This window comes from Haliotis rufescens, unplaced genomic scaffold, assembly GCF_023055435.1.
Source record: "Haliotis rufescens isolate VD_foot unplaced genomic scaffold, xgHalRufe1.0.p SCAF_15, whole genome shotgun sequence".
NCBI lineage: Eukaryota > Metazoa > Mollusca > Gastropoda > Lepetellida > Haliotidae > Haliotis > Haliotis rufescens.
In genome coordinates, this window is record NW_025963835.1 from 9,324,261 (window position 1) to 9,349,828 (window position 25,568).

The 25,568-nt window shown below is 40.1% G+C and overlaps 1 protein-coding gene across 2 annotated transcripts in view; it reads left to right on the forward strand.

The window, feature by feature from the left end:
* Nucleotides 1–25,568, forward strand: part of LOC124147155 (ataxin-2-like protein) — a 154,755-nt gene that overhangs the window by 118,077 nt on the left and 11,110 nt on the right. Inside the window, exons 16-19 of one of the 2 annotated variants that reach the window (XM_046517765.1) lie at nucleotides 5,661–5,793; nucleotides 6,942–7,559; nucleotides 8,472–8,594; nucleotides 11,824–11,925. In XM_046517765.1, coding sequence (XP_046373721.1) covers nucleotides 5,661–5,793; nucleotides 6,942–7,559; nucleotides 8,472–8,594; nucleotides 11,824–11,879 — 930 coding nt within the window. In that variant the 3' untranslated portion in view covers nucleotides 11,880–11,925. The remainder of the gene's footprint in view (nucleotides 1–5,660; nucleotides 5,794–6,941; nucleotides 7,560–8,471; nucleotides 8,595–11,823; nucleotides 11,926–25,568) is intronic. The other variant, XM_046517766.1, reaches the window with a different exon arrangement.

Consider the following 25,568-nt stretch of genomic DNA (forward strand, 5'->3'; position numbering starts at 1 on the left):
AAGGCGCCGCGATTCGCTGTGCAGAGTTGCGTCCATTGGACACACCAGAAACCCATGATTGTGGGTTCGAATCCCGGTTCGCCCCAATTATGTTTCTAGGTTTGTCAGCACCATACCCCTGCTCGTGGGTTTCACCGAAGTGGTAAACGTCTGAAACCTGTCTCACTTCGGACTTTCCTCCCCCATTAAGCTGACACGCCGCGATATAACTGGAATACTGTTAAAATGACGTTAAACCCAACTCACTCACTCACTCATTCAGGTATGTATCGAAAAACCGATGTGCAAACTTTTGTAAGAATCCGTTACGATTCATACAGTTAGCAGATCAGTTTTTCGATTCATACCTCAATGAACCGAAAAAAATACACAGTCAATGCTTATAATTAAATTCGGCAAAGTAAAACATGTTTTATCTACAATACTTTAACCAAAACCAGACAAAAATGACGAGATTGATAAACATTCCAGGTGTAGGAATACATACTGTGGCGTGACATGAATCAGGTGATCGTTTAATTTATGCACATACAGTCAGTAGCCATCAATGTAGAGTAGGATCAAAACAATGTTCATTGGACCTGTCACTTACGGCAGGTGGCGAAAAGAACTGCAATAGTTTGACTGTAACGAACCGGAAGAAATATGTCCGGGAGAAGGCGGCTGTTTCAAATAACATGGTCAGTTACCGCCAAATTCAAACATTACTTCCCTGATTACGGTAAAACACAGTTGGAAAAATGCTAGTTAGACATGAAACCCCGAAGACATGAAAGTTGAACCGAGGCATGCGGGGAAAAAACAGAACATTCATTCTCGACCTTCGATTTCAAAGGGTAGTTTGGACAATGAATATGCATGGTAGTTGCTAAATGTCTTCTGCATGACAATACACGTGAGCAGAAAGGAAATTCCCTGAACTGTAATATTGGGATTCCCTGACATTCCGCAGTAATAAAAGTAGTGCGCCTTTGTGGGCGTTGCTTAATTTTTTACATTCATTGGGAAATGAATGCAATAACACGTGACCAATTCAGCTAATCAGAATGCAGGAATTTCAATGAACACAGCGAAAATTTAATTATAATATCTTTAATTTTAAAAGTGCAAAATAATTAATTTCGTCTAAAAGATTATATTATCTTGTATTTTACATTTGTTGTTTTTCTATTTACAACTTATCAGATGAATATGTATTTTTATAGTCTCATTCTCTGAAATGTTTTGCAACAAAACTTGGCATATACATTGCTCATCAGTTTAACTGGTGCCTTTTGCTATTTTAAAAGGTTCAAAATTTTATTTTTTTGTTTCCATGGAAACAATTTGGACTTTTTAAACAACTGTAGGCTTCGTTTACGAGCCATAACTCTCAAACTAATGCATATTTGTGCATGAAACTATACATGTGCAATGACAACATGCTCAACTATTGCCTTTTCATGTTTTTCATATTTTATTTTACTTGTTTTTCCATGGAAACGATTGGAAATTCTTTCGAGTCTTTCTACTAAGCATAAAGTTACTGATTGTTCATTATATGTACATTTACTTGCACAATACAATCTGTCATCCATGTTCAATAGTCTTACCTGCCACAAAGAGTCAACATGGCATTACCAACTGTAAAGCTGCTTAATTAATGCATTAATCAGAATCTATGCGAGTTTTATTTTGCTAATGTTTTCAGATTTGCAAACACATTTCGGTAAAAAATTGAACTTATGTAATGAAAAAGGTTGGGGGGAGACACATGTCTTTGTCAATATGAACTGATTCTAGTTAGTTATTAATTTAAGTCTGCTACTCAAAGTTTGCTAAGGATCACCACTATAATATGTCATACATTAAATTGTGTACATCTATTGAAATAGCCAAAGACAATTTTGCATGTCCCCTGAATTAACTCTCAGTGCATGAATATGATCCACATGATGTGTTCACAGCCTGGCCCATCGTCTCATACTCCCAATAAATGTCTGGATGATTTGCCAAGGGAAGATTGTTCCACTCTTTGAGTAAGAGCCTTGTCGAGTTACTGTAGAGTTGCCAGGAGGATAGGCAGCCGTGAGAGGGTGACCTGCAGCTCGAACCACATGATATTTGAGAAGGTTGAGTTATGGCGACCAGGTTGGCCACCTGCTTTTAGTAGGCATCAACGACCCTGACACGATAAGGTCATGTATTATTGTTGATGAGGATGAAGTCCATTGCGATTGCACCAGCATACAGTCTCACCTACACATGCAGAAAGTCATCCCCAAAGTGCACACCTGTCATTGTGCCCCGCTGTAGGACATGAAGATCGGTTCTTCCAGCTCTTGATGATCCCAGCCCACATCATAATTGAGCCCCCACCAAAGCAGTCATATTTGGCTATGTTGGAATCCTGAAATCTTTCTCCTTGCCTTCGCTACACTTGGCACAACGATCTGTGAATTTAGACACCGATTCATCAATGAAAAATACTGGAGCCCAGTCTGTCCAATTGACATAATTTTAAGCCCAATCCAAAAGTGCCTGCCAGTGATGTTAGGGGTATACGAATGCATGACCTCCGTGACCAGGGTCCAGCCTAATTGAGACGGTTATGCACTCTCTGAGTAGAAACGTCAACACCACTTGTGTCCTGCAGATCATTTCTAAGCGTAGTGGCTGTCACAAAGTTGTGGGAGCGGTTGGGTAGCCTAGTTGTTAAACGTTCGCTCGTTATGCTGAAGACCCGGGTTCGATTCCCGACATGGGTACAATGTGTGAAGCCCATTTCTGGTGTCCCCCATCCTGATATTGCTGGAATAATGCTCAAAGGGGCGTAAAACCATACTCACTCACTCACTCACTCACAAAGTTGCGACATCTTAATGCAGCCAGGAGAAACCTGTCTTCATGTAAGTGGTGAAATACTGTCAACTACCTGCATGTCACTGGGTAACTGATCCAAACGTCTGCTATCGATTCATGTGCTGCTGATGACACTTTACCTGACTAACGCTAAGGACATTTGCAACGTGACGTTGTGTTGACCTAAGCAGCTGCCTTTGCATCTGCCTAATTGTTGTTGACAATGAGGGGATATAAGTGCCTTCATTTGTTGCAGTCCTCAATGACAAATCTTGTTGTACTCGATTCTGTCACAATACATCCAAGCAAAGGTTTTCAAGCGATTTGTGCACAGCTTGCCCATGACGGTATGCCTCTGTTCGTTCATCCTGAAATTCAGGTCCGATAGGGGTTACCCAATCATTGTGTTCTGGGATGTTTCAACAATTATTTGTTGGATGATTTATTTTTATAAAATCAATCTTAGCGAACTTTGAGAAGTATATTTCCATGCATGTATTGCACTTAATATGGATGGTTTATGTTTCAATCTCTCAAAGATGTCTCAATAAACATTGTATAGATTTCTTTGGGAAGTGCACCATTATGTGGTGACCTTGACTATATTTCAAGGTCATTGAAAGTGTTTCCTTTTTTGCTTAGATCATATTCATAAATGTTGGAAAGTCATAAAGAGTTTGCAGACCCCGCTGTAATTATTGTGTCTTCAGCCTTATTCTCAAGGTCACAGACAGGTTTCAAGTTAGTACACTCACTCACAAATGTTGGCGTTGTGAGCAAGATAGCTCTGCGAGATTTCCAACAAAATGACTGAAACGAAGAATACTCTGATGAAAAAGCCAAGAAGATCAACAGAACTATCAGCATGATCGACGTTTTGTTGAACCCCGCGCTTCCTTTTTTATCAGTCAACGATGATGATCTCTGATAGTTTTTTGATAGAAGACGTTTCTGTCCCGACCACTCAGCCAAGTTAAAAAACTACGGCCCTTTTGCATCCAGCAGTTGTGGTGATTCCATGACCCGTTGGCGGAAGATTGAGTCTATTTGCAAAGAATTGGGCCATCTTGGACGACCTATTTGTACTGATCCTTCTACAAAACGGGTATCATCTACCCCACTAAGCACACCTCAACGCCTATATCTAGACAGGTAGCTGTCGATTCTATAAATACCTTGCTTGTAAAGAACACCATTGCTTGTCTAGGCACAGTTCTGATGACACAAGGCTTCTACTCTGTAATCTTCCTGGTCCCAAAGAAAGACAGCCTTCAAATTATACCTAGAGGTACTTCAGCACTTCCGGATGATGTCAGTTACGTACTTCATCCCAGCGACTTCATGATCTGGGGGACACGTCCTCATCCATCCATTTGCTCAAGTTACTTTTCCTCAGCCGCCACTATCATTTGAAGATGCTCCCATTTGGAATTTCTTCAGCCCTGTGGCTATTAACCTTACAAAGCCCATCGTCAAATTCCTACAAGTTTCAAGGCATCATCTTGGAATCATACATCAATGACTGCATTCAGGCCAACGAAAATCCAAACATGCTTCTCCTACATCTCAACTTCGCGCAGCGTCTTCTTCATAAATTTGGTTGGATTATCAACACTAAAAAATCTGAAACTACCTCAACTCCATCTCTTCAGTTTATCAAGGCCCTCTTCAACATGCCTTGGCATGATGTTTGTGCACCAGTATCGTTGAATGATAATACAACTTCTTGTGCCATTTGCACTCCGGCAGTCTCTTTATCTCCGACAATGGCAACAAATCCTTGGTTCCTGATGTCAGCACAGGTTCCAACGAGGAGAGGACAACTCCATCTGTGATCAATTTCCAGAACGATTGTCAGGATCTAATCTCCCTGCTGAACCACTTACGGCGACATCTCTGATGGTAGCTTGGTCAGTCTAATGTCTGTGAAGGAGTCTCCTTGCATCCATTATACCGACATCTCTTCGTCAACACCTCAACCATGGGTTGGGTAGCTCATTGCAAATAGACTCAATTACAAGTGGCAGAACGGTGGTAGCGCGAAGAAAGCCATCTTCACTTTAAAAGCCCACAGTTTAAAGCAGCCATTTTTTTTTTAAAATTATTTTATTTTTTTATTTTTTTATTTTTTTATTAATTTTTTTGCTGTGTCCCATTGGGCGACACTCCTTCTCTTCTTCAGTCTGATGATCCAGTCAGACAACATGTTCATTATTTGGGACATCAACAAGATGGGCTTTACTAAGTCACTACAGTCTCTGGCGCTCGAGGTGCTCGATTGGTGATTAGACATTGTACATTATTTTGTTTAGCTAATATGTTCACTCACATATGAACATGTTACACATATTGTACCTGACTACATGTGTTTTCCTCTGTTCAGGTATAAGGGTCACAACAGTTTTTCATCCCAATTCACAAGCTTTGTCTTTTGACACTAAACAGTGTTACTTAATATAGATCTTTGAAGATAGGGGTTAGCTCTTCAGCAACCCATGCTTGTCGTATGAGGCGACTTACAGGATCGGGTGATGAGGCTCGCTGTCTTGGTTGATGCTTGTCATCACATCCAAATTGCGTGGATCGATGCTCATGATGTCAATCACTGGATTGTCTGGCCCAGACTCAATATATTTACCGACCACCGTCATATAGCTTGAATATTGCTGGACGTGGCGTTAAACAAACACTGACTCTGTTGATGTCATATTTTCATTACTTGTTTCGTGATAGTTTTTATTCCTCTGTATTTATGCAAAAGGTATTTGAATGTCAAAGCTGACAGCAATTTAATGAAGAAGATATTTAACATGTTCCAGGTAATGCCAGTGTCTGCAAACCCTCAAAGAATGATGAACCAAGCACCTGTGGCAGCATCCTCTCATCCAGCTGCTGGCCTTGATCCTGCTCAGGGTAGTGCACAACATGCACATGCTGCACCACATTTATTTAGTAAGTTGTTTTGTGTGAATCCAGAACTGTGAATTATGTGTACCTGTCAGCAGTTTTATTGTTATACTCATGTCTTTGCTTGTGTACCAGCTGAGCACAATCCAGGCTTAAGCTCTTTATATCTACTGCCAACAGTATCAGTATATTCAAATTTTCAAGCTGCTTGATTAAAGATATGCACACTTCACTCAAAGTGTGTGTGTGTGTGTGTGTGTGTGTGTGTGTGTGTGTGTGTGTGTGTGTGTGTGTGTGTGTGTGTGTGTGTGTGTGTGTGTGTGTGTGTGTGTGTGTGTGTGTGTGTGTGTGTGTGAGTGAGTGAGTGAGTGTGAGAGGTGCTCGCCTCTGAACGACCTTTCATCCCACTAATCAGAGCGTCGCTTACCAGATCATGAAAGTGACAGTCGGAATGCGATTTCTACCTCGAAATGCATGACACAGGGTAATCCAAACGATACTTACGGGTTTAACGACTGAATCCATACAATCTAGATCATCTATTAGCCATTCCAGAATGTTCTTTTGTTCAGGTTTCAAATTTGTAATCGAGAATTTGTCAAAATATGTTTTGAAGCGTAGTCGCTAATTTGAAATTGGTGTCGCAAAAGCACGAGAAGGCTCCCTTCTGATTGGTCAATCCATTGGTCGGTCAAAGTTCACGCAAGGTCGGTTTGACGTGACCCGTAATGGGATGTCCTCAGAACTTTGTTTAGTGGTAGCGAGAACTTAGATCTGATTTTAATGAGATTGCAAACTACAGTTATTTCCTTAATTCATCCAGGTCAGTGCCTCAGCACTGTCAAAAACTGTGTTGAGGGAGAATTGACACCAATGAATGCCAAACATGACACATCACAACAAGCAACACATGCTTTACGCAGGAGATATTTGCGAAGACAAGTTCAGTCACACAAGTTAATTTAACAATGAATGAAATAAATGTGGGGTGCCATTATTTATATATGCTACGAATTACAATAATATGTATAATATCACAAGTGTGTTTTGAAATATACCTTCTTATTCAATATGTACATGTCCACATCAATCATACGTTTATTTATGTTTATCTGGGCATAAATTTCATTGGTTCTCTTCAGAACCAATGAGTGCAAAGAGTGATATAATGATGTTTACGTTTGCTTTTACAGTGCCTACGGGTCATGGTCCAATGCCTGCACATATGACACCACATCATGGACAGCAGATTTCTCATCCTCAACCAGCTCATGTTGGAACTCATCCTGTGGCAGGAAACCCTCAATCACAAGGCCAGATGACCCCTGTGTCTGGCCCACATCCTGCTCCAAGCCCAGTGCAACATACTGGTCCAGGGGGACAGCAACATCATCCTCAGGGACCCCCAACCTCTGGGACACCTCAGCCACCAATCAATTATCAACAAATAGGCTTGCAAGGTCATCACCAGATACAAGCGGCTTCTCATAACCCGGCATCACCACAGGCAGCCATGCATCCAGTCTCGCTGCCATATGCATTCACGTCACATCCACACATTCAACAGGGAGCACAGCAATTTACATTTACACAAGCAGCCCAACAGCAGACATCTGTTAGTCAGACTGTACATACCCATACCCACTCGCCTCACATGCCCCAACCGCAAATAGTGGTCATGCCCCAACCCCCTCCACACAGCCAGGTCCAACATACACACCACGTACCACCACATCCACAATTTCAACATAGTGCACATGCACATGCACATGCACATGCAGCAGCTGCAGCAGCTGGACACCACATGCCAGGTAAGGTTTTTTTCAAGTCATTTCAGAATTGACGTATTGTCTTCAGGTTATTTGAGTTTTGAACAGAAAAATCAACATGTACACTTTTGTGAATCAAAAACAAATATGAAAACTTTGCAGATTTTTTACAAGTGTTTGCACTTTGTTAATTACTTGATGAACAGAAAAATGAGGATGATCAATCCTTATGAAAAGATAAAACAAAAGTGTCTGTATCTGTATCAAAATGAAAAGGTGCTGAAAATCATATCTGTTTGATGAATATGTGTAAGTGGTAGGTTGTCAGCCAAGCCATCTTTGAGGAATGTTGTTACACACATGCTTTAAATGCAAAATTCACGTTCCTGAAATATTCATTGACCTGACATTAAGATCACAATCCCAAACATTCACTCCGTTCTCAGCACCAATAAACTTAGAGGGTACCTCTGACAAATGTTCTTCACAGGTGACATCTATATGCTTGGATAATATCTTCAATGGCTTCATGGTCGTTGCATCACTTTCCTGCATCTGAATGCTGGCATTACATGATGAAAGATCCTGCACTGCAGCATCAGAATCCCATACCTATGAATGGGACAAATTTCAAATGGTTTCTTGTTGCATTTCATCAACATTTAGTGAGATAGTGAAGTTGGATGACATCAAGAATCATTGAAGAAAACATTGCAGGGAATGAGCAGGAAAATTGACCTGTCAAAATTTACTTGGTTGTGATACTCATTGGAAACCGATAAACTTTGGAAAAGCTAATTATTTCCTCTACACGTTCATATTGGGTTCAAACGTAATTTCCGACTATAATGCATTAGGGGATGGTCAAGTGACCCATTTTGGAAACCATAACAGGTGTTATAGCTTTATATGCTTGTTTCCAGCAATATTTCAAATAGAATATTTTCGTTGTAGCAGGACCAAATCCAGTCCATGGTCAAGGACACCACATGATGCACCACTCTGGACTACCTGCCATACCAGTTTCTGCGCCTTCTGGTGTCCACCCTTCACCAGTCCACCATTTTGTTTCACCAGGTACAAAAATTCTTTTAAAATTCCAGCTTTATCTGTTGCTAGTTTTAGCTCATTTGCCAAGGACCTCATGTTAAATTATTGTGACTGACTTCCATTGTATCTTCTTTAGACTAGTTGCTTCATTGAGTTTATCATCATTGAGAGCTTTAAAACTTTATCTTCTGCAAGCAATAACTTACTCAACCTTTGCTCCTTCACTTCAACACCACATTTTAGGTTGTTGATTTTCAAAACAAGGTCATTTATAAAAACAGAAAACGTGTGGGTGACAGTCTACAGCCTAGTTTCACACCAGATGTGACACTAAATGTTCGATTAAGTGACCATTCACAGATACTGTGCATGAAACAGCATCATACAGTGATTTACAAGAGTCTAAAAAACGCCCCTTCACAAAAATAATTATACAATTTCAAGCACAAACATTCACGGTTTAATGGCTTTTTTGCATCAAAAAGCAGACAAATGTAGATTTAGCAGTGAGTGGTGCACTGGCCTGATGTAGCCTGATATGCCAATGACCTTGTATACCACTGTGGCTCTTAACATGCCTCTCTTTCCTTAATTCATTTGATTTCTCTCCTTTGACAGAAAGAGAATTACATCAGACATCTTCAGGCATGTCATTTAACACATCCCTAAAGAACAAGCATATACATTGTGATATATAGGCAATTACCTGTCTTAAACATTACTGAACCGAGCCTTGCTTCTGCTGACTTCTAGCTGGAGAGTATTAAAATGGACACCGTCAGTCTGTCTGTCCATGCAAGATATTGTTTCAAGAGCAGATCTTGAAAACCATATAATATGTTTTCACCAAACTTGGCACACAGATAGGTTTGGTGGTTACCATGTGCCTTTTGATAGTTTGTGATTTTTTTAAATGAAATTTTTTTGGTGTTTCCATGGCAACAATATATGTATAGTTGACATAACTATATGACATAACATAACTACCGGTAGTTGACATATTCACGACAAGTATTTACCATTGCAGGAGATATCAATTACTTTGTTCTCTTCTTGAAACTTAGTTCCTTGTTTCATTTACACATGAGCATTTAGTTGAGCACCACCTGATTCAAAATCCAATTCTGACAAATAATGACAAGCCTTGATCTGAATCCAATTGAACACCTTTGGGATTACCTTAGCTTATGTGTGAGAGCTGGAGGTCCAGATCAAAACCAGAATTAAACTGACCCAGGCACTGCACCAGGAATGCCAGAGGAACCTAATTGCAGACTCAGTGGTGATTCCTACTTGACAATAATCATTTTACACTGCATCATGTGACAGTCTGATACATGCTGTGCGCTGATACTTTTCAGTGTTGAAATGAATGTTTTTAGACTTTTTCACATTACGCCAAGAAATCGGTGATATGTGGATAAGCAACATTTTATGTCCATCCTTTTTCCGTTTCTGGAGGAGAACTCCATAACTGTTAAATATGTCTTATTGAAATTTGCTCTGCAGATCAGTCTTGTGGAGAGGAGCCTTTTGATGATTTGGGAATTTTTTTTCTCAATTTTTTATGTTTTCAAGACAACAAGTTGGGACTTACTGAAAATAATTCATGCATAGAGAATATATATTATCTGGATATCTGTGAGACATTAATCTGAGCATTGATATCCATTTAAGATTTGCATAATAAGAATTATGATTACAGCAGAGAAGAGAAAATTGTAATTAAATTACTAATCTTTCATCCTTTAGATTACCATTTCATTGCATCTGACAATAATGTGTATGGTGTATTTTAGCTGTGTGATGCTGCTTTCTTTTGCCCAAGGACGTTCTACATATGTATTCAATTGCAATGAGCCATAATTGGGGTATAAGTAGCCAAACTCCCATTTCCGAATTGCACAAGATCAGGGGATATGTCTCCTGATGACTCTTGTTTATTCTAGTTAATGCTCATGTGTATATTTGTCCTTAATAGTTTTATCAGGGCTGACAGTATTTATCTTATCTTGTCTTATTGACATATTTAACTGTCTACATATCCAGGTGAGCTATACAGTGCTCTGGCATGTTCTATTTGTTATTATCCCCCGCCGCGCGAAAGCGCGAAGCGGGGGATATAGTATTCACGACCGTCCGTACGTACGTCCGTCCGTACGTCCCACCTGTTTGTTGCCGCGATATCTCAAGAACTAAACACTGGATTGTCTTCATATTTGGAACTATGGTGTATATACAGACTCCGCAGACACCAGTCGGTTTTGGTGACCTTGATCCCATTTTCAAGGTCACAGCAGGCAAATCTGCTTTTGGAGTTGGAAAACGGTGTTGCCGCGATATCTCAAGAACTAAACACTGGATTGTCTTCATATTTGGAACTATAGTGTATATACAGACTCCGCAGACACCAGTCGGTTTTGGTGACCTTGATCCCATTTTCAAGGTCACAGCAGGCAAATCTGCTTTTGGAGTTGGAAAACGGTGTTGCCGCGATATCTCAAGAACTAAACACTGGATTGTCTTCATATTTGGAACTATAGTGTATATACAGACTCCGCAGACACCAGTCGGTTTTGGTGACCTTGACCCCATTTTCAAGGTCACAGCAGGCAAATCTGCTTTTGGAGTTGGAAAACGGTGTTGCCGCGATATCTCAAGAACTAAACACTGGATTGTCTTCATATTTGGAACTATAGTGTATATACAGACTCCGCAGACACCAGTCGGTTTTGGTGACCTTGACTCCATTTTCAAGGTCACAGCAGGCAAATCTGCTTTTGGAGTTAAAAAACGGTGTTGCCGCGATATCTCAAGAACTAATCGCTGGATTGTCTTCATATTTGGAACTATAGTGTATATACAGACACCGCATACACCTGTCAGATTTGGTGACCTTGACCCCATTTTCAAGGTCACAGCAGGCAAATCTGTTTTTGGAGTTGGAAAACGGTGTTGCCACAATATCTCAAGAACTAATCGCTGGATTGTCTTCATATTTGGTACTATGGTGTATATGGCGGGGGATATTTCATCACTCTGTGACAAATACTTGTTTATACTGTTATCAGAATATATTGCTGTGTGGGCAGTGTTTGTGTGGCTGAGCGGTGAAGAGCTTCTTCTTTATTTCAGAGAATTGTCTTTGTCTTTTATGTAATAAAATTTAATGTCAAAGTCTATTATTTTGGAATTTTACAATTGTGAGCAGATTATTTACCAAATTGATGAATTTGTGAATTTTTTTTTTTTGTAGTGCCATCTCATGGTCCAGGTGGGCCTGTACAAACAGGCTACCCCCAGGCTCAGTGATCTGGCGAGGATGCATGCCAGCTCATCTAACCTGATGATGTGTGTGGTACGTATTTAAATAAACATTGGAATTGGAGCATTTGGTTACATGCCTGGAATTATTTAAAGTATTCAAACAGGAAAAAAGTAACTGTGCTTCATATAAAGTGGTCTCAATGTTAAATTATTGAAAATAACAACACAATATTTTGTCCTTTGTGTGATCAGTGTTTTATCATAACATATACATTAACAAAACTCATACCTGGTAACTGAAGACAGAGTGACACCCCCTAAAGAGGGGTGGTGTAACAACTCAATTGACAATGTCAACATCAGATGACATTTGCGTTGATACAGGCAGTGGTGCATTGAAGACACAGGATGAATGAAAAGAGCCTCTGAGGGATGTTGTTCCAAATGTCAACCAAACATTGGTTCAAATCAGCTAGCATTACCGGCTGGTTCTGGTCCTGTTGTAGGCATTGTTCCATCTCTTCTCATGGAATAGGTCTGGAGAAATGGGTGTACAGCAATCTTATGCTGCCTCAAAAAGTCTGTTGCGACATGTGGAACAATTGGGTGGGCTTTGTCCTGCTGGAAAGTAACATAACATCCCTTAATTTGCACAAAGAGTAGAACATGATCTCAAACAATGTCGTCCTGGTAGCACAAGCCATTCAAATTGCCATTGACACAGACCCGTGAAGATCCGGGGTAGAATAGATCTTCAGCAACCCATGCTTACCGTAAAAGGCAACTATGCTTGTCGTAAAAGGCGACTAACAGGATCGGTCGGTCAGGCTGGCTGACTTGGTTGAGGCATGTCATCGATCCCAATTGCATGGATCGATGTTCATGATGTAAATCACCGAATTGTCTGGTCCAGACTCGATTATTTACTGACCGCCGTCATATAGCTGGAATATTGCTGAGTGTGGTGTAAAACAACAAACCAAACCAGCCATTGACACTGATGAATTGTGTTCTCCTGTGAGTTGTGGTGCCACCCCATCCCATTACATTTCTGCAAATGTCACAAAAATGTTCTCCTGGATGCCTGAACTCTTGCACGACCATCAGAGCTGTCAAGATGAAACCTGGTCTCATCTGTGTATACAGTATACAGTTCACAGATGAGACTGCCGAACCTCAGATAATGTCTTCACCAAGCTTGGTGTGCATGATGGTGACATGGGAGCAAAATTGGGAGTTTCACTGGCTTCAGGGCTGGATGTTGTGCTCCTTCAACCAGTTGCATCTACCACAAATTGGTTTCAACCCAGGAATTGTTCGAGCTGTTAATGTGGAAGTTCGGTATCGATTCCGTAGATACACCAACTGAATATGCAATAATAGTTGTCCTGTTGACATGCTATCACATGTGGACAACCAACCTGTGGCAAGTCATTCATGTTGCCTTGCTCTAGATTACGATTCCAAATATACACATGCACAAAAATTAAGTGCCACCATATTTATAGTCTCTTGATTTCACTTGAATCAGAAATACGAAATATGATGATGTATGACTGAATTAGGCTTCCATAGTTTCATGAACCCAAATTTGTCCAGATACCACAAGGAAAACGTGCTTTACGTGTTGCTGCAGATCCCCTACCCTATAAATAGTGAAATTCAAGTTTCAGACACGTGGTTGCATTTTGCTCCTGTGTGAGATTCCCCTTCCAAAAGAGGTTGAAAATCAGCCATGGTGAGGAGAAAGTTAACAAACACTGAAAGATGGCAAGTGATAGGCATGAAAAATGCTGGCATGTCATGCAGGGCCATTGCAAAACAAATGGGTTGTCATCACAGTGTTATCACTCGTTTGATTGTCAAACATGGTCAAACCAATGATGTCAGTGACAGGCATGGGTCTGGTAGGCCAAGAAAGACCTCTAACAGAGAGGATAGACGTCTTTTCAGGATAGTCAGATGAAATCCATTTGCCACTTCAACAGATTTAAGACTGCAGTGGATTACCCATCAGAGACTCTCGACGATGACCTTAAGGCGTCGCCTCAGAGCGGCTGGTTATAACGCCAGAAGACCAGAAGTCCTCAACCGACTGAGAGGCACATGCGGAATCGTCTGATATGGTGTCATGCCCGTAGTCGATGCAACTTGGCCAACTGGAGAAGGATCCATTGGTCTGACGAGTGTCGAATGCTGCTACGAACTGTTGATGGTCAACTACGTAATTGGAGGCAACGTAACACTCGTTTTGCACCAAGGAACATCCAGAAGACCTTAGCATGTGGTTGGGGGTCTGTCATCTTATGGGGTTGTGTTTCCTTCGGCTGCAAACTTCCGCTGGTGACAATTCGTCGAAACCTGAATGGCCAACAATACCAAGATGCCGTTCTTCCGCTACTTCTTCGTCCAGTGGTAGTCCCTCATTTTGACAACCATCCTCTTCAGACAAGACCTGTTTACATGGGCAACAATGCTAGACCACACAGATCTCGGGCAGTTTTGGCTTATTTGCGTCAAGAAGCTATTGCCACTCTTCCTTAGCCGGCCTGTAGTCCGGATCTTAATCCGATTGAGCATCTCTGGGACATTCTTGGCCGGAAAATCAGACATCGTGATCCCCCCGTTCACAATCTCGCTGGACTTGAAGCCGCACTTCATGAAGAATGGATCCGTTTGCCTCAGAGAAGCCTTCAACGACTTGTAATGAGTATGAGGCATAGGGTTGAAGCGTGGTCAATGTCTGTGGATCATACACACGTTACTGACGTTTCTGTCTTGCAATAGACTCTGCACTCCCTAGGGTGTCTATGTGACACCTGATATGGTCTGCTGGTATGATGACAGTTACATGACAAAAAAAGTTTTTCAATGTTTTCTAATCCCTCAATTTCTGGTCTTCGGAAAAATTCTTTTCTGCTCATATTCTTTTGGAACACAAGATAAACTTGCTTTGGGACAACTTTTGCATCACATGAGGTATACATATACGGCTTATAACAATCGTACATCTCGTTATAATAGTCATCATTAAGTGCCAAAAGTAACAGCTCACAATGTGGTGGGTGGCGCTTAACTTTTGTGCATGTGTATAGATGATATTGTATTTCAATGAACTTTAGAATGTCTGGCAAATTCGTTTTGCACCAATACTGTTCGCAGTATACCCTTCGGAGCGTAGACGTTGATTTTCAGCAAACCAAGGCATTGTGTAAGAGTTATTTTCGAATAAACAAAAGTGTTTTAAGGAACACCTGATAGCCAAACAATCATTATGTTCTTTTTAGAAATTAACATGAACATACAAATTGTGAATCACAACCTCTTAAGTTGAGAAGATGTCTTCATAAATATGTATTGAAACAGGTAATTTTTTCTTCTCCTGCATTACTCCTTAATGCATCTACTGCTTACTTTTTGACAGAAACAGCGCCTTGCAATTGTCCCAAACTGAAGAGAAAAAAATTCGGTTCAAATCTACTTCTGTCTGAGGATCATCTCGCACAGCTGTCAGGTGACCGACTGGAGTGACGTCTTGTCTCATCACATTACTGCTTGTCATCATGTTGACATGTTGTGTCTTGCCTTGGTCCTCAATATTTGGCTTTAATTTTGTGGTTTCCACTTTGCTTCCTTGTTAAATTTCTTCTGGGACATAGTGAAACGATGATGCAGGAGTGGATGTCAGACTGACTCACGGCAGTAGCACCATCCCCCGGGCCCCGAGTCGACGAGAATGACACCATTTGGTCCCACCCTGAGCCGATACGCCGTATCTTATGCACCAGCATTCAAGACGCCTAGATTCAGGAAAAATGATTTTCCAATTCACACTTATGAAGTGGTTGGCAAGGCGCATATCTTTGACAAGGACCTTCAGAGGATGACTGGCTCATCCAAGCTGACCATGCTTCAGATCCCAGATCTGAAGTTTGCCTTCATCGAGACCAAGGTCAGGCAATCACTCAAACCCTTGTGGCTTTGGCGTCTTCCCGGGCCATGGAGCAAGACAAATGAAAATCGTCTTAAACCTACAGACACTGGTACATATTCAACCACAACAGATAGACCATATGAGGAATCACCTCAGGGCAGCGCTTGTGGAGATTTCAAGGCTTGTTGTTTAATGATCAGGTCAAGGAAACCCATGCTTAAGTCTAAAGCTACGCTTGTGACGAGACTGCACTCAAAACGCTGTTTCTCACAGCGAGCTAGCAGGTCAGGCAACTATCGTCTGAGACGCTCCTCCCTCAAAGAACAGGTTCAAAAAGGCTGAGCACAGGGCTCTTATCAGTCCAAACTCCCAAGGCAGGAGTTTGGATAAGAAGAGAAAGCAATGAACCCTCAGACAATCACGACTGGGAACTTCCACACACCTAGTCGTTTCAAATTGTTGCTACCCCTGTAGGTGAGAGGCTGGACCTTTTCTGGCAGAACTGGATCAGTCTGATGGACATGTTCATACTAAATGTACTGCACTACAGCTACCAGGTGGACATAGCGGTTGACCCTACGTTGACCATGGCTTCACCACCTTGGCTCTACCCAAGAAAGCACTATCAATTACTGGGATCCAACATAGACATCTTGTTGGAAAAGAGAGATTGTACACGCCCAAGCATTAACAATGGAATTTTATTCTCCCATCTTTCTAGCACCAAAGAATGACTCGGACAAGATGCGAAATGATTCACAATCTCTTCGTGTTCAACAAGCTCTACCTGGAGTGTCCACCATACTTCCGCCTACAACCTTGAGACTGCTCAGGACCAGTATCAATGTTTAAGATTCCCTGATCAGTCTTGATCTGCAGGATGCTTCCCTGCATGTACGTATCCCTCCCTTCCGACCCCAGGTTTCTCAGGTTCCAGTTAAATGGGGTCCACTGCCAATGGGCAGTCCTGTCCTTTGGCATTTCAGTGGCCCTATGGCTAGTTACATAAATAACCAATCCAGTAGATGCATTCCTACACCTGCAGAACATCTGGTTCGAGTCATACATAGACGATTGTACCCTAGTTCTCCATTGGGACTTTACCAGGCGCCTACTACATCAACTAGAATGGGTGGTCAACGAGGCGAAGTTGGAATTGATCACCCAGGGGTTATGTGATGATAAGTGGCCATCATTTGAAACCTACTGTTAGGTGAAAAATCAAGCTCCCACAACACTGTCACCTCTATTCTTGCAGGAGTACCTCCAACATTTGCATACCAAATGACACTTGAAAGCAGCACCATTACAACTTACTTGTTGGCCATTCCAGAGGATCGTAAGATAACCAGAGTTCCAACTCCCAGCCCTACTACACTCATTCAGGCTTGAGGATCGGAAGGCCAAAATTTGTCCCCCTGCTTGGGATTTGAATGTTGTATACTTCGGGGTTTGCGTGGGCCTCCGTTCGAGCTCCTCCACGCATCATCCTTTTTAAACCTCACCTAGAAGACAATTATTCTCTTGGCTTTAGCCACAGCGGCAAGGTTAAGCAAGTCACTTGCACTCTAGTGTCCCCAGAATATTGCTGGAATATTGCTAAAAGCAGTGTAAAACCACACTTACTCGCTCACTTGATACTACCCATTTCTGTTGTGAGTATGGTACGCAGGGATGTGAGTATGGTTGTGCTGGAATTTTATAGCTAAGAATCAGCTACCAGGACAGCCGGACCATTCCTTCACCATTCCACCAATCTCTCGGATTGTAGGGGTTGAAGATGAGGAAGAACTCCTTTTGTGCCCTGTTTGTGCACTACAAGTTTTTATCCGCCGCTCCAAGACTAGTTGGCATAATCGGAAATGATTAATTCCCATATCCCAGACGTCTACGACAGAAGTCAGTCGCAAGAACATATCACTATGGTTATGCGCAGTCATCCTTGAGGCATACGAGATCGCTAACCTTGATCCTCCCAGAGCAAACAATCCTCTTGTTATGGCCCAGCAGGTAATCAGCAGGTGTTTGACACACCTATTAGGGGGATTATCAGGCTATATATAGCCTTGGCGTAGCTCATGCTTAAGGCAATTTGAAAATTTGAAATCATGCCAAAAGTCTAAGAGATATGGAATTTGCTTTTTTCTCACTTACAGGTTATTATAAACCGACTTTAAAGGCAGGGGGTAAAAAGTTACATCGAGGACTTTCTTCCATCCTTCCGCAGAAGATTTAACTTGAAAACTACTGCATAGATTCTTTTCAAACTAAGTGAACACTTTCTATACCAATATGAGGGGTGTATTGTGAAGTTTGATTGCAATATTTGCCTTTTCTGAAAAATATACAGCTATTTTTCATTATTTTACTAAGAATTCTTTAACTTAAACATTTGTGTGACCTAAAACTTTAAAACTACTGCATGGATTCTTTTCAACTTTAGGGAACACTTTCTATACAAATAGAATTCCATACCAATAGATAAGGGTGAAACGATACACCAATATTCTGAAGCATCGCAAATCATAAGTACAGTGTTCCCTCGCTATTGCACCTTACAATATAGCATAAACTTGGTTACAGCGCATGGTAACGTATGACACTCAAAACTTACTTACATTTTTACAAGTTTTACACTGAATTAAATTTTTTCGCCGTCTCAAAAAACATTATCAGCTGATCACTGTGTCCAGGTAACACCTGAAATTCCAGTTACCGTAACAAATCCGAACTGAAGTACACAATTCAATCCCATTATTAATTTATTATACTATTTGGTTATAAAAAATGTATTCATTGTATATCTGGATATCTATATATTGTATGTTTTATTATTTTATTGAAAATTTCATTCAATATTGTTTATATTAATTTTGGCAAAATCGTGTGTGAGGTGATCGTTTGATCAAAAACTCACCATTGTTTACAGCAACCACAACTACTGAAACCTTGAGTTTTAGTTGGAAGAGAATGGATATAGATATATATATATATGCATAAATGTCATACCTTGAGTCGTTCAAAGACATACCGGTATTTGTGGCAATTTGACTATTATATGTCAACATTACGTTTTCGCAATCGAAATACATGTAGCGCGGGAAGTCCCTATGGTGACTGGTGAAATTGTTTCTTACGTAAAGATATCCTGCAATAGCAAATACCTGTACCAAAGTGCAACGGTTATGGTTCTTATAGTTGGGTTTTTTTTTTCAGCTTAGTTTACGAGAAAATACACACAGTAATCTTAATCTCTGCATATAAAACAATGCCTATGAAAGCAGGAAATACCATTTTGATAGTAAATCATCGTTGCTAGTGATCTTTGATATCAAATTTCATATATTTATTGACCAAGTTTGTTATTCCTGTTCGTTCACCTGAATTTGCTGAAGTGATATGCTGTGTGTTTTTTAAAGCACTTAACACTCGATAAATATTTTTTTACACTATGAATCATAAACAACAACTGTTTTAATCTTTTTTCAAACTCAAAATGTACATTGTAGATCGTGTTAAGTAGGCAGAGCTTGTACTGTTGTGTTGGTAATCTACCCCCTATGACTCAACCTCCGTTAAGACTCAACAGCAGGAGACATTGTCAGTACCCATAGGGCATCACTGTCCCCTGACAATGTTGACATTTTAATATTTCTGAAAAAGAACCTGGAGTCAAACTATTCAGTCCGTGAAGTTGATTGATTATTTTCTGCTGTTTTGAAATTTGAAGTGGTTTGAAGGAAAGTAAGAGAAACTTCCACTTAAAGCTTAACAACACCCGTAGTTTTGTTAATATAAAATCATTTTGACTGTTCCAAAATCATGAAAGGTCCAATCTTGGCATGCTTGAGTCTTGAAACTCAATAAATGCTGGAGTACTGGAGTACTGTTGTCTGCTTCTTCTTTTTCTCATTGTGTATCAAGATACATATCATAATGTGACCAGAATATTGAGATATTTATCGTATCGTGACCTTCCTGTATAGTTGCAGCCCTACTATTGATTTTGATATGTGTATTTTTACATGTTTTGAACATTTTGTGCAACCTATAACTCTAAAACTTCCACATGGATTCTTTTCAAAGTAAGGATAAGATAAATTGATGAACAACTACTTTATTACAATTAGGAGCGACGTTTCGGTGTAGGTTGTAGTACCGTTATCAAACAACTTGCTTGATAACGGTGTCAGAACCTACACCGAAACGTTGCTCCTAATTATAATAAAGAAGTTGTTCATCAATTTATCTTATCCTAACTTAGTACTCCATCTTGTAAATACCTCTCAAAGAAAGAGTCTTTTCAAATTTAAGAAACACTTTCTGTACAAGTAGGAGAGATGCAGTGCAAGGTTTGATTTCAATATTTGTGTTCTCTGAAAAAATACAACTATTTTTCATTTTTGTCTTAGAACAGATTTTTTTCAAGTTTTAGGCCGGACCTTAACTCCAACATTTTTCTATCAGAGAGCCCTGCTCAGATTTTGCCTTGTTAAACTGTTAATAAAGCAAATTCACTGTCACCATGTAGAAATTGATTTCAACCCCATCCTCAAGTATCCAGGGTATAATATCTTTATTCGATAATGGTAAATACCCTCGACCAATTTGTCATCCTAACTGCAATTTTGGAAGTGATAGTTATTCTTGCGAATACCGTACATCTATTACATTATTTGCTTAATTCCTGTATTTTGGTTTTCATCACTCTATTGAAGATGAACAGAAGTCTTCTTCACTGTCAACTATCCATAAATAGTAGTTGTGCCACTTAGAGTATTGCCCTTCACAAGTATCTTGTGCATGTGCCAGGCAGAAAACCTTGCGCCTTTCCACCCTGTGTTGTTGACAGCAGCTTAAAGTTTTGGGCCACGGCAGGGAAAGTTAGTATGAGCCTGGGTATCTGATCGCCCACAGCAAGCCTAGGTTGGTCCTGATCCAATCGATGAAGGGCATTTGGATGTGAGTGGATTGCCTGTTATTGCTGAAGATCGATGTGGTGGTTTTCAACTTTGTTACAATGATGGCTACAGTCATTACGGTGGAATGCCATAGGACTGGTTGAACTGTGGATGGTGTACCAGACACGAGTATTGGAAAAGAGCCAACAAGAATTTCAGATACGCACAGATGGATCGGGCAGTCACAATCCAACCAGAAGATATGGTTGTGGTATATATGGCTGGAATGACCATGGGACCAATGGAAGGCAACACACCAAATACAGTATGGAACCATTTAACCTCCCCCCAGGAATTGACTTAGGCCGCGATACCGTGATATTCTCTCATAGTTGTCATAGATATCGCATCAACATTCAATCAGCGCGATTGAAAATTGTGTACATCTTTCAGTAGTTTTATCTGCATTCACCTACAAAAATAAAAAATGTTGTATTGCTTAAATAAAATTATCTACTGTACCTAAAAATGTCAATAAAAAAAACTTGCACAATAGTTTACCAATTCCTATATCATATACTGCATGGAGCTTTGCATCAGCTGATAATGGTGGTGTGCACAACATTTATTATCCCTGATGGCAAAGCGAGTGTCTGTTTTTACAAAATAAACACTTTATGAGCGCACAAAAATCTTATTCCATCATCTACAACACTAAGTAATCCTAGCAGAAATCAAAGATGTGCATGTATGTACATACGTGCAGAAATCAAGAACAAATTTGGCAATCATGGGTAAAGTTTTTGTCAAAACACAAGCAAATTTCGATTTTGGAATGACAAAACAAAAACTAAATGAATAAACCTACAACTCTTTCTCCATAATAATATACAAATTTCAGATCACAAACGATCATATTTTAGATGAGATTCACCTTGCCTTTAGATAAGACCGCACTGGTGGAAGAGTTTTCACGAACGTACCCTCGTGCAAGAATAGCCACTGTATGTGAGTTACTAATTTTGAACTATTTCTAGTGGATAAACATCAAGTTTTGGGGATATGTTGAAATACGTTTGCTTCCAGATTTGTAACTCATAAACATCCTAAATATCAAAATTTTCAACTTTCAATTCATCGTAAACATTTTCTGGCTGCTACACATGGTAAACAATGCCTCCCATGGGAAATAAATGACTTAATTGTTGTTAATTAAACAAAAAGGTGAACCTGGAGCAATAGACATTGTATATCTAATTAAGTAAAAATTATATATTGATAAGATTTCAGTTGATACAGCCATGAACCTGGTCACTGATACGGTACACACTACAGACAGAAATATAGACAGCAAAATTGACAACGCCACTGGAATGTAATTAATATATTTTTTGACAACAAAATGTAACACCATTTGCAACAGTCACTATTTCGTGTTGTCACTTTGAATTTATTAAATTACAATCTAAACGTTACATTGTCAAAGACTTTAAATTTGATAACTGCAGATTGTTCTCTCCTGCATGCCAACAAAATTAACAGCTGATTGTGGTAATTATATGCCTCCTAAATGATCTATAATTGTCCTCACGAATAATTCCTTCTTAAGTAGACAAGGAATAGAAATACTTATGTCATCTTTTTTGATACTATTGCTAATATTTTTAATTATTCGCAGTGGAATAAAAAAAAATCAAAAATAGGATATCATCGGATGTCGTCATTTGGAAATACCTCAGATGGTTATAGGTTGATAATAAAAAAAAATGTATCCATACAGTGAAAGCATTTTCGGATTTAAGATTTCGGATTGCGTGGATAATAGGACTACTACTCCCTTGTTGTCATCCACGTCTTCTGGTATAACCCTACACTTGTGTATTTGTCGTAATTCACATGATGCTTAGTTAATGAATTTATTACAGGTATAATTAGTGGCAGCACCACTCAGACTACCTGACAAAGGTTCCCATTTGGCATTTATTGTGTCTGGGGTAATTATTCAATCTAAATCCAGGTTTGAAGTGAGGTGAAATGTGTATTATGTTATAGTCCAGTTCCTTATGTACTTTTGTTGAAAAAAATTGGAGATTAGCAAAACTATACATATTCTGAAAGCTTTCAATGTACAGATGAAGAAAACCAATGTTTCCAAATTTTCCCATCATTCATTTGGCGGCCATCTTGGATTTCAAGATGGCGGCCATTTTTGCCCATATTTGTCAAGTCTAAGGCTTCTGAGGTGTTTATTTTGTCATTTAATTGTTTATATGTGATATTATGCTTACTCATATGTAATTTAGACATGCTTAAGGTAATGATTTCACATTCTTAACAAAAAACTACCTCAACTTTTCTAATTTCTTAGTTGGATTTTGCAATATTATCAGTAGTGTGGATAGAATCCTATACGTTACAACTGTCTATCACAAAGTAAAATTGTTAAAGAATATATTGTACCTTAATTATCATATGACCCCTTAAAAACAGTCATTTATCCAATAATTACCTATGGTTATATGTTTCTCCAGCAACTCAGCAACATAAGAGCCATCTGTATCAATGCCTTGGCATTTAAATTTTCAAAATGTCACATAGAGTTGTCATAGTCACTTTACACCAAAATAGGTCCCTTGAAGTCTTGAATAATAAAGTCACAATTCTTGATATGTGTCTTGATATCATATTCACAGAGAGTCATCAAACATGTCATTGCTGTCATCACCATCATTAGTTGACATATTTGTGTCATCGTCGTTCTCACACACTGAGGTGCAGAGGCAGAGTTCTGTACATGACAAGTTGTTTGATCGACATGTGCATCTTTGGGTCAAACAGTCTTTCCTACACTGACACCTCACCATCTCAATAATAGCTTTGGGGGCTGGGAGAACATCCATTGTTGTTGGTTGGATCCGGTTATCTTTGTCCTTATGGAATCCATGTTGAAGTGGATCTAATTGGATCTGATGGGCGATATTGGCTTGACCCCACACATAAGCTTGAATATGAACCCTCAGAATGTGCTGCTTTAGAGCACCCAGTGTTGGTGGTAGCTTGTCACTCTCTGCCATATGTTTGCAGAAGAGATACCATCTGAGCTCTGGAATATCTGTCACAGAGAGGCCTTTTGGACAGTAAACACTGCATACAAATCTGGCCAATGTTGAAATTATTTGGTCACAGAGTTCATCACTTGTAGTCAGCACAAGGAAAGCATTAACAATATCATCATCCGTTTTCAAGTATTTCTGAAACCATGTTGCTTTTCCTACTCGGGAAAATCTGCCTGTATTGTCAGCTCCTGTGAAGGCATGGAAGGCTGGCAAAGCTGATGATTTCTTCACACCTAGGGCTGTCCAAAGAGGCTTTATTGGAAGAACATTTGAGGCCATTGAGAGTGTGGTGTTTTCCAGGAGACTGCTGTAATTTGCAATGGTCAAAACAAGGACATCAGTGTCAGGAGAGAAGATTGTCAACTGCGAGTTCCTTGGATTGCGCTGTGAACCTGAAATAGCCAGATATATCATGAGTGTGTCAGCTTCTTCATGATTGTTAGCTTCAAACTCCAAGTCTCTGTTGCTCCTGGTACAGCCGGATGCAGATGCAATAAAGGTTTGAGACGAATCAGCATTATACTCCAGTGTCTTTTCTGCCAGGTAGTCTGTCAGATCAGCTTTTGTTTGGTCATGAGACAGAAAACGATTTAACATGATGTGCTTGATTCTGGTGTCATCTCTAATTTGGTACTGAATAGGATCTCTTCCTTGGCGTCTCTTTTCTCTTGTTGCAGATTTGAGGGAATCTTGCTTGTATGTGTCAAAAGCAAGTATGACCTCATCAAACCCTCTTGCCAGGTTCATCACTCTGTCATTGAAGCACTGACTGAGATCTTCAACTGTTTCCACTGTATTTGGTAACTTTGTCATCTTCTGAAGTACAACCATCCCATCTATAACAGCAATTTTTCTTGGGATGTTGTTGAAGGTTTGATTTTGTTCTGTGTCACTGTCATCAACTGTGTTCTCTGGCTGACTTGCTTCATAGTTCATTGCTTCTTCATTTACAAACTTTGTAAGACTGGTGATCAACTTGGACTTGTCAGTGCACAGTAACAGCAATCCACTTGGTGAAAACAGTGACCTTGGAGTCAGCGTGAACTCAAAGTTACCAATTGCCTGTTTCAAGTCAATGTCTCTACTTGATCTGGCAAGAACCATCAGCCTTCCATACAAATCTTTTGTTTCTCTGAGATCCACATTCTTATCTCGGAGACGAACTGTTTGCTTTTGGCATCCTGACATGCACATCTTGTTGTTTTCCCTCTTCACTGGTGCCCAAAGACTCACTGGCCCGTTGATTCGTTGAGACACGTACTCTTCATAGAGCTTCTTTCCTGTTTCATCAATGTGTAGGATCTGAGACACAAACTCTTCAGGGACATAGGCATGCGTCATTAAGTTAAAGATCTTGTCACCTTCAAAAGCAAATGGATTACCATGAAGGTCATGATGTTCTTCCATATCTTTTGCCTCTCGATGAAACTGACTTTTGTACTCACTAGCAAGACGCGAGAGTTCTGGAGAGGCCAAAAAGAAACGCTGCCTGGCATTGGAATTGTTTGAGATACCAATCAAGCCTGAGTGAACTTTCATTAATCTGTTCAGATGTTCACATGCATGATCAGCTCCTATGGATGTAAATGGAATGTCATTCTTTGTCACTGATATGTTTCCAGCTTCAAACTTCAAACTCCTTCCAAGTCTCGGGGAAGTCGATCTTCAGGGCATGCATGTCAGCAATATATCGGGGCCACAGTCGGTCCATAGCAAAGAATAATCCGCTCAGTTCTTCTCCAGCCTCAAGATGAAGCTTCAGATCTGCATTGCGAGAAGCTGC